This window comes from Moschus berezovskii, chromosome 7 (genome assembly GCF_049115385.1).
Source record: "Moschus berezovskii isolate FMDL1 chromosome 7, NW_MosBer_1.0, whole genome shotgun sequence".
Classification (NCBI taxonomy): Eukaryota; Metazoa; Chordata; class Mammalia; order Artiodactyla; family Moschidae; genus Moschus; species Moschus berezovskii.
In genome coordinates, this window is record NC_142466.1 from 45,615,474 (window position 1) to 45,626,157 (window position 10,684).

Here is a 10,684-nt window from a genome sequence, read left to right on the forward strand (position 1 = left end):
AAAACAACTGAAGATTTTTTAAATCAGAAGAAAAATGAAATTCAGAAATGAAAAATTTAAATATTTGTTTTTAGTCATGTGACCCAGTGGAGGTGTTAGCTAACCCTCTGGTAATCATTTTGCAAAATATATGTGTATCAGATCACATATCATACACCTTAAACTTATGCAGTGGTTTATGTCAGTTATATCTCCATAAAGGAGGGGAAATAAAATGTTCATTTTTGAATTAAAAGTATATGAGAGAACAATAGGAATTACTAGTTTGTGGGGAGTAAGAATGACATTCTTCCCATTCTTGAAATGAGCAATAGAGAAGTTGGTAGCATTACTTATTTTCTATAAACACCATGATATCCACTTTCTATATCTTCCTAATTTCATTTAAGTCTTCAGCTCTTGTCAGGTCCCTACATCTCTTTTTTGTGATCTGTTATTTCAGGTAGGTAGAGGCAAGATTCACCTTAGCTTTCCCAGCTTTCTTCTTTGTGTCTTTGTCACATCTGAAAGTATTCTGAATTTATAGTATCCCACTTTAAATCCTCATCAATACTTGGCAGATATTTAGAGGAGTTAGCCAAGAAAAGGAAGCCAAAATATCTGCCCACTTTGCAGACTTGTCACATATTTAGTGTTTTCTAGGGAAAATGAACGTAACCAGTCTCTGAAAGATAGTGACCTAGGGAGCCCTCTGTTCTGCCTGTACTGAGAACTCCTGATTGCTTCTGTGTGATAAGGAATAGCTGTAAAGTTAGTAAAATGTTTAACAGGGCAGCCCTAACTTACGGAAAATGCATATCAGAGCTATCAAGGTTGGTAAGGCACTTCTCCATATCCTTCTTATGTAAATAAAAATTTGACATTTACCTTTGTGCCTTCCTTAAATTAGAAAGGCAAAATCAAGAAATGGAAATTTATTCTAAACAAAATGATTGGTTTTCAGTGGTGGTCTTTGGCTTTTTTGGGGGAGGGGTGTTATCGTCAGTTTTTTTGATGCCCACTTCAGGTATGAGCAAAAATTCTGAGATATTTTTTAACTTACAAAGTTATTTCTAATTATTCCCTTATTGAAGTTGTCCTCTTGAATTTTACTAATGAATGTCTTCTTACTTAATCTGTGGCTTTTACTTAGTACTTTCTCCATCTTCCTGGAGGATTAAGTAGTTTAGATCACTTGATATTAAAACTTTTCTCTTTGTTGGTTATTGTGCTATTTCTTAAGAATAACTTACCTTTTGAATCTTCCTCTTCTTTTGCTTTGTTTTTCTTTATAATTATGGATGATCCCTAATGTTATGCTTCTAGATCACGTCTCCTTGTATTTGTTCCTCTGTGGAGAGATTGTTTTTTATGACTTTTATCACTAAGACTTCCATGTCTATATCTTCAGCCTTACCTTTTGTTTTAGTTTCCTATTTCTGTCCGTAGAACTTGCACAGCTGGTTGTGTAACTGTTATGTGAAAATGTTAAAAGCTAAGTGTTTTTCTAAGCCAGGTCTTCCCAGATTTCCTGTTTTTCTTTTCAACTCTCACTTTTTCAGTGGTGTCACCATTGTTTCAACCTGATTATATGAAAACTGTCAGCATGTCCTTGCTGAATCCCTGTTGCTCAGTAAATATTTTGAATGAATGAATTTGAATACTATGAATGAATATTTTTCTTCTTAATTAGTATTGCTTCTCCACTCTTGCCGATCTATCTAAAACTATTCTTTCTGCAAAGTCCAGGTTAAAGTCTTGACAGAAGAGTAATTGGATGGTATAGAGAAGTTGAGTGAATAAGAAATGAAAAATTATCATTTGAATTACATAAGTAGGAGGTCATTTGGGAAGAGGAATTTCAGTGGAGTAGGTGTAGGCAAATGATAGTTTGAAGTGTGAAAAGTGAAATGGACCTAGAGTTTAGATGTGGTACTTCTTGGGGGGAATGGTTTTTATTTAATAAAAACTTGGACATGTTTATATGCTAAAGGCAGCTAGCAGGGACAGGCTGAAAATGCAGGAAATAATTAATGAAATACAAATTCTGAAAACCTACTGCTGGATTAGTTTTTGATAAGCACTTTTTTCACTGCAGCTTAAAATTCAGATAAATTTTGTTTGGATTCAGATAATTTTATTTTTTGAGAAACAGAAAGTTAATGCAACTCTTTCTTTAAAACTACCATTTTCTCTGTGAAATAAACAGTAAGCAAAGTCAGCTACTATGTGATAATGGATAGTGAGGTGAAGCTTTTGAATAATGGTGAAATTTGAAGTTGCTGTTATGGAGAACCAAAGAGGGAGTTGGCTTCCTTCAAAGAAGTCATCTCAGGTGAGTCCAGTTTAGGTTACAGTTAGACAGTAGACTACAAAGTGGTGATTTTTTTTGTTGTTGTTCTACCGTCCTTAGTAGTGAAGGTATAGGAGTGAAGGACCTTTCAGCTGAGATGCAAGAGAGAGATAGGGTGCCTGAACCAGAAAGATATATTGGTCAAAGGAGATGAGATAAAAGAAGAGGTGAGTCATGGGACTTCTCTGGCGGTCCAGTAGTTAAGACTCTACACTTCCACTGCAAGGGGTACAGGTTCTGTCACTGGGGAGCTAAGATCTCGCATGCTGCAGTGTGCGGCCAAAACGAAAACATGAAAAAGAGGTTTAGTCATATGTGATGGATCAGTGGATCCCAACTAGTTATCTACATGAGGCTGAACTATGTTAGAGTAAATAGAGCAAATAAAGAACTCAAACAAGGAGCTGGAGGGTTAGATAAAAAGGAGTTAAAAATGCACAGGGGATAAGAGTAACAATTGGGAGAATAGAAAGTAAAGAAGATCAATTAGGAAACAGATTTAACAGTCTGTGATAAATGTGTGTGTGTGTGGATGAAGATTTCTTTGTTCTGAAAACTGGGGTATCAAATATATACCTGTGGTCTCCAAATTTTTATGGTCTGGCTCCTCAAGCAGAAAAAGTTTCCAAGTTTCCAAAATGTACCCCAAGTGTATGCATAATTATTTATAAATTATATATGGATTCTTCTGTGCAGTTGTGCTATATATATTGGAAAACATATATAACACATTAAACTAGATAATTGAAATAAGAGATTAAGCTTATTTTATTTTTTTAAAAAATACCAATATATAGTTATTTTTGGTAGGATGTTTTGATATTTCATTAGTTTTAAAAAATCTTTTTTTAATTCTTGGCTCTAGAGCTGTTTGAAAGGTTTAAGTTGGGGTTCTTTTGGTACTTTATTTCAAAGACTCTTATAGTTCAGAGTGGGTAGCCTATCCCTTCTCCAGGGGAACTTCTCGACCCAGGAATCGAACCAGGGTCTCCCGCATTGCAGGCAGATTCTTTACCAACTGAGCTATCAAGGAAGCTCATTTCAGAGTTCATAAAGATACACATACAGATGGAAAAAGTGCATGACAGGCTGGGCTAACTGCATAATGATGCTTATCTATCAAACATGCAAAAGGTTTTGTTCAAATCCACCAAAAAAGTTTTGCCTTCCCTAATTTCAGTCAGTTGCTCTTGAAAACCATTACTAAACTGTTGTGCTGGATAGTCTTCATTCAGTTCAGTTCAGTTGCTCAGTCATGTCTGACTCTTTGTGACCCCATGAACCTCAGCCTGCCAGGTCTCACTGTCCATCACCAACTCCCAGAATTGACCCAAACCCATATCCGTCGAGTCGATGATGCCATCCAACCATCTAATCCTCTGTCATCCCCTTCTCCTCCTGCCCTCAATCTTTCCCAGCATCAGAGTCTTTTCAAATGAGTCAGCTCTTCGCATCAGGTGGCCAAAGTATTGGAGTTTCAGCTTCAACATCAGTCCTACCAATGAACACCCAGGACTGATCTCCTTTATGATGGACTGGCTGGATCTGCTTGCAGTCCAAGGGACTCTCAAGAGTCTTCTCCAACACCACAGTTCAAAAGCATCAATTCAAAGTGAAAGAGGAGAGTGAAAAAGTTGGCTTGAAACTTAACGTTCAGAAAACTAAGATCATGGCATCTGGTCCCATCACTTCATGGGAAATAGATGGGGAAACAGTGGAAACAGTGTCAGACTTTATTTTTTGGGGCTCCAAAATTACTGCGGATGCTGATTGCAGCCATGAAATTAAAAGACGCTTACTCCTTGGAAGGAAAGTTATGACCAATCTAGATAGCATATTAAAAAGCAGAAACATTACTTTGCCAACCAAGGTCCATGTAGTCAAGGCTGTGGTTTTTCCAGTGGTCGTGTATGGATGTGAGAGGTGGACTGTGAAGAAAGCTGATTAACCCCCTTCAAATCTGTTCTCCACCCTTGTGCACTATGCTGTGTGTCCTGGGAGGCTGATCTCTAAGGACTCCTTCAATTTTTCTGCCTTGTTCTCTGGCTTCTGATTGGATTCAGTGAATTGGAGGCACTGACAGAGAGACAGAAATATTTATTCTAACAGCTTCTTTTTTGCTGTGTTGCAGGTTGTCAGTAACTGTGCGTCATCATGTGTAGCTCTCTCCTACAATGGCAGCTTCTTGGTTCCAGTAACTACTCCCTCCCCTCCCCTATTGAGTCTAGAGTGATAAAATGCTCTCTGGCTGGTCCACGAGTGCTTCTCCATCCCTTCCTAGTTTCCCTTAAGCTTAGTTGCAGATTTGTAAATAGATTCTTTATTAAACATCAACTCCTTTTTTGAGTATTCTCTCTTCCTTGTCAGGACCCTGAGGGCTGTATGGCATTAAAATTTTTTTTAAGTAAATGGGTTTAAAAGAGGTTGAAACTCTTCATTTAGAATATTTTTAAGCAGATTAGATAATTCTGTTTCCAACTTTTAAGTATACAGATAAAAATTTTATAGGTGTCACTTTTACATTGTTTTAGTAACAAAGTCATGTAATAGTGGAAACCTTTCCAAATATCTGTATTTAGTAGAGGGTCAGTGTTAGTCCATATGTTAACATTAAAACTTAATGTCAGCTCATTTCCATCTTAATATTTATTTTTCAGTTCAGTTCAGTTCAGTCGCTCAGTCGTGTCCGACTCTCCGCGACCCCATGAATTACAGCACGCCAGGCCTCCCTGTCCATCACCAACTCCCGGAGTACACTCAAACTCATGTCCACAGAGTCGGTGATGCCATCCAGCCATCTCATTCTCCATCGTCCCCTTCTCCTCCCGCCCCCAACCTTTCCCAGTCTTTTCCAGTGAGTCAACTTGTCGCATGAGGTGGCCAAAGTATTGCAGCTTCAGCTTTAGCATCAGTCCCTCCAATGAACACCCAGGATTGATCTCCTTTAGAATGGACTGGTTGGATCTCCTTGCAGTATAAGGGACTCTCAAGAGTCTTCTCCAACATCTTAAAAACAAAGTTGCACCTCTGAATTCTGAAATTTGGAATATATCAACACCACAGAAAAGACCTTTCATATTTTGTGAGTGGGAAAAAAAGGATAACTATAAAAGTCAATGAATCAACTATAATTGTTGCTTAGCTTTTACTTACAGTTAGCAATCTGTTATTTTCAAACTACTGCCAGACTGATTTCATAGAATAATTTTCCTAGTAGGAAGGAAAAAGCTTAAATTTTAGAAAAGGGGAGTTATTTTTTGTATAACTTGAAGGTTGATTAATTATCTGACAGTTCTTATTTGGAAGTGAGACTTATTTTCATCTTATTTTATTGCCTTTTATTCTCTGATGAATAAAAATGAAAACTACTAGTTAGTAAGAGATGTTTGATAAAGATTCTTTTACTGTGAACAACAGAATAGATGACTGGAATTTTTCAACTTTATGTGTGTAAATTTAAAATAAAATGTAGTTTGGCTTGTATCCTTTCAAAAGGTATGTATATATAGTATTTGAGGTAATGGCCATTAACAAAACAAAGTCCTTATCCTCCTGGAGCTTTCATTCTGGTAAGGAGATGGATAATTACCAAGTAAATAGATAATTATATCATGTAGTATATGATGAGTAGTATGAAGAAAAAGAAACTGGAGTAAGGGAATAGAGAATGACAGGGAATCTGTTACTGGTTGTGGTGGTCAAGAAAGCCCTCTCAGATATGGTGACATTTTAATAGAGATTTGAATGAAGTGATAATGCCTAGCCATACAAGTATCTAGGGGGAAAGTGCCTTACAGGAGAGAGATCCAGTGCAAAGCGAATGTTGGTGTGACTAAGAATCATAAGGAGACATTTGTGACCAGAACACAAAAAGCTAAAGGCAGAGTCATAGAAAATAGGGTCTGCAGAGGTAAATGAGAGCCATATCATACTAGCTCTTGTAGGCCATCGAAACTTAGCATTGTATTTTAAGTATAACTGGAAGGTTTTAGAGGAGACAGAGCAGGGCATTGACTTAATCTAATTACCTTTTTAAAAGGATTATTTGGTTTGTTGCCTCCAGGATAGACTGTAGAGAAATCTGAGTAGAAGCCGGGAGAGTGTCACAAAGAGACTGCAGTAATCTAGGGAAGAGTTTGAACATGTACACAAACACAACTACTGGATGCCATATGTATGTTTACATATGCATATACTTGTATATAATTCCTCTGGGTTAAAAAAATATGTTTTGTCCAGAAACTTCTTTTTTACATTCAGCAGTGTAATAAGGATATCTTTTATAGTGAGTACATACAGATTTACTTATTGCTTTTAATAGATGATGATATTATGTGGTGTGATGTGCGTGCTCAGTCATGTCCAACTTTTTGCGACCCCATGGACTATAGTCTACCAGGCTCCTCTGTCCATGAAATTTTCCAGGCAAGAATACTGGAGTGGGTTGCTATTTCCTCCTCCGGTGTGATGTACGTGACTTTATTTGATCTCTTACTGAAAGACATTTGTTTCCATGTTGTTCTTTCTGAATAACAAACAATATTGTGTGTGTGTATTATGGCTCACAGTTGTGAGCTGAATGCCTAGAAGCATGATTGGCCAAAGGATATGTGCACATTAAATCTTAATGATTATTACCAAAGTGACTTCCGAGAAGGCTGTGACAGTTTTACATACCCACTCATGTTGGATAAGAATTTTTTCCTTAGACCCTTTTATCTTTACATATTGATACAAGATAGTTTTCTTTGTATTTGAATTATGAATGATAAATATCAAAGCTTATAAATTCTTATTTCTGATGAGTATAAAGGATATTAATTTCTCTTTGTTCTGAGAAAATAATGTTTAAAAAAGTAGTTTGAAACTTCATCTTCTCTACTTAAATGACTGCAGTTAAAGGGTAAAATTTAGTTTCTGACTTATTTGCATGACAGTTTAAGCATATGACTTAATGTTTCCCTTACCTCTTCTTCTCCCCCATGCTCCATGCCCTGTGACTTCTGACATGTCTTCATGTTCTAGTGTGATATTGTCCATTAATGTCCTCTTCCATTAGTATTGACAAGGAGATAAAATTATAGAACTAGTCAGTCTGCCAGTGTGAACACGCTACTATCATGAACCCAGATACACCCACTCAGTATCTGTTATTGACAGTTTATTTTCCTTGGGCCCACATTCCTTACTCCCAGCCCAATTAACTATTATACAGATGTGTGCTGTTGTGCTTAAAAGATCACAGTCTGAAATAGTATGGATAGATTAGCTCAAGTTCTTCAGCAACACTGGAAAACCAGTTTAAAAGTTTATGCCCTGCTGAAAGCTGAATTAATTAAAATGTTATCTCCTCATAGTAAACAAAAGACGTAACAGTGCCACAGTTCAGTAGACCCTTGCAATCATTACTATTCATGAGACCTAGATGGCCTGAGAGTGAGACTGTTATAAAGTTCTTCTAACTTAGAGTAATAAACCACTGTGAATATAGTCCAAGACGTACAGGAGTTTATTTTATGCCATAAAATCTTGTTTTGGTCATCCTTTAGCTTTTTGTATTAAAGAAAGCTGTGCCTGCAGGACAGTAAGGAAATATAACTACAGGGTCGACTTCTATTCTAATTTATATACGTTCCTTTCCAGCATAATGAATGCTTGCTTTTAAGATTGATTTGATTTTACCATTGTAGAAACAACCTGTACAAAGCTTTCAGAGGCTCTGGCATGTTTTGCAAAGGTACAACAGCAGTTATTTTCCCTAATGCTTTCCACAATTAACTCATAAATTCAGAAGTCAGTTTTTGGTCTAGGCTTAAAAATTTATAAGATTAATTTATAAGTTTCTTTAGTGTAAATAGTTTTTATTCAATTATGGCTAATTAATCAAACTGCTGAGAAACTTTTTCATCATTATCTTTAAGCATTAGGTTAGTATTGTATTACTAAATATAGGGTAAGGGAGATATTTATGGTGAGGTTGAAGAAGAACTCTAGATTAAGTTCTTTATATCGTTTAGTCAGAAAATTTCTAAATTTACAATTATATATCATAACGCTTACCACTTAATATTTATATATTATAATGCTTCATTTGTTTATAATTACTTCAACATGTTTATGTATCATAAATTTTCTCTCCCCAAATGTTTTTTTATTATTATATACTTAACCATACCAATGATAAGCAGTATGAAATCTATAAAGAGATGTAAAGATGTGCTACATTTAATTTTACAAATTTTTTCATTAAAGAGATCTTTAGTTCTTAATTTAGTGCTTCAGTTTTATATTTTTTAATGTAGGGAAGACACTATCACTTAGACTGCTTTTATGACATGAGTAAGGAAAATTAGAAATTATGTAGCAAGGATAAAAATCTGAAACATAACTAAGCACGGTTTAACTAAGTTTTATGTAGTTGGCAAAAAGGATTCTTAAGATGCTGGTTGAGGGGGTTTATTGCTCGCCCAGAAGATTTGACCTGTGAATGACTTATTCTTCTCCAAGGCACTTGAGAGAAAAGACAACGATAGCAGTTACATCTAGAGGCTATTATGGATTGGAGGATGAGAAGGGAACTGCATGTACTTCAACAAGGCGTCGGTCAACACCACGAAGTTTGGCAGGCTTGACAAGTGGAGTTTTTGAATCTGTAATGGTTCAAGTTTTGAGACAGGAAGAACAGCTGAGAGCGAAAGAAGAAAAAAGGTAAATGTTAAAAAAGACACACAAAAAACAGTTAAGTTTCTTGTTGTTTAAATTTTCAAGAACTACATTTCAGAGAGTAGCTGTGTAACTTTTGTGTGCCCATATCAAATTTCTGGGCCCATTTTAGTAGTGTTTCCAAAATGCATTCTCACCTAAATATGAGTTAATACTGAAATATCAAAATGGAATTTATTTCAAAGTACAGTTTTAAATGTTAAACCAAATTATTTTAAAGCTATACAAAAATAATTTTTATGAAAGATTTCAGGTTGCTTTCTATACTTCTGGAATTAGTCTCAATTGAATTATAAATTTTAAGTGAGAAGAATTTTGAATAGATTTGTAGAACTTTAGAATAGAAGCACAGACCTTTAACATTTAAAATTAGGAGAACCTCTGGAGATAATATAGTTCAAAATGACATATAAGTTCACTTGTGCCAGTTCCTTCACTGGTATTAATTTCCTGGATAACTATGCTTACTCTGGACTCATCAGGAAAGAATGTTGTTCTCAATTAGTATTAACTTTTACGGTCAGGGAGTACAGAGATTGATGACCTAGCTATAAGGTTTTTTTTAAATAGCAAAAGAGTAGGGCCAGAGAGGTAAGTGATTACTCAGAAAAGACTGATAATTTTTATATTAAATCATGTCTCAAACTATATTAGGAGCAATTGCTGATGTAATAGAGAACTACTAATGCTAGTCAAAGTCAATATTTTGTTACTCCTCTTTAATAAATATACTATAATTTGTAAGATTAAAATTCAACCTGAGGCTTTCTGTACCACCATACTTTTTAATAATAGTAGTTATATTAGGAGCAATTGCGGATGTAAAAGAGAACTACTAATGCTAGTCAAAGTCAATATATTGTTACTCCTCTTTAATAAATTTAGCTTGCTTTGTAGGATTAAAATTCAACCTGAGGCTTTCTGTACCACCATACTTTTTAATAATAGTAGTTAGTTGAGAACCCACAGTGTTCTCAAAAAAAAAACAACCCACTTCTTTTCCTTGTATAAAGCCTCATAAAACTACTCCTGCTATAGAAAAGGGGATTGTATGGAGGGGGCTAAAGATTAATCTGACAGTACTATGTAATAGGTTAGCGTAGAGAGAAATTGAAGAAAAGGAAGGCTTATAGGAAGAAGGCTGTAGGAATCTAGTGCTCTACTACTGATGACCAGAAATAGGAAGAAGATCGGATTGTTCTGGAAACAATCAGCAGGGCTCAGTATCTTCCTTGATATAGGGGGAACATAGGAAGAGACAGAGAGGAGTCTGGAGATAGTTGTAATAGTAGCAATAAGAAGAAAATAAAAAAGAATAGTTAATGTTTACTGTGCAGAACTATTTGCCAGGTTCAGCTCTAAGTACCTCACATGTATTCAGTATTTGTCCTGAGGCAGATAGACGAGTAACTTGCCCAAAGTCAGGCAGTTTTTGAATGGTAAATTTAAGATTTGAACCAGAGAATTGTGGTTATAGAGCTTGTACTCCTGAGAAGTATGCTGTCCCTGTGACCTAAAAATGATGGAACCATCAAAGAAAATAAAAGAGCTTGAGTCAACGGTGTGTGTGGAGACAGATCCGTGAACTGCAGTCCTTAATAAGCTGTTTGAAGTGATGAGAGAGACATT

General features: G+C 35.7%; 1 protein-coding gene across 3 annotated transcripts in view; it reads left to right on the top strand.

Moving 5' to 3' along the window:
- BRD10 (bromodomain containing 10) overlaps positions 1-10,684 on the top strand; it is a 117,781-nt gene that overhangs the window by 32,182 nt on the left and 74,915 nt on the right. For 2 of the 3 annotated variants that reach the window (XM_055428251.2, XM_055428252.2), the window contains exon 2: positions 8,840-9,040. The exons of the other annotated variant lie outside the window; for it this stretch is intronic. In XM_055428251.2, the coding sequence (XP_055284226.2) occupies positions 8,840-9,040 (201 nt within the window). The remainder of the gene's footprint in view (positions 1-8,839; positions 9,041-10,684) is intronic. 3 annotated transcript variants of the gene reach the window in all.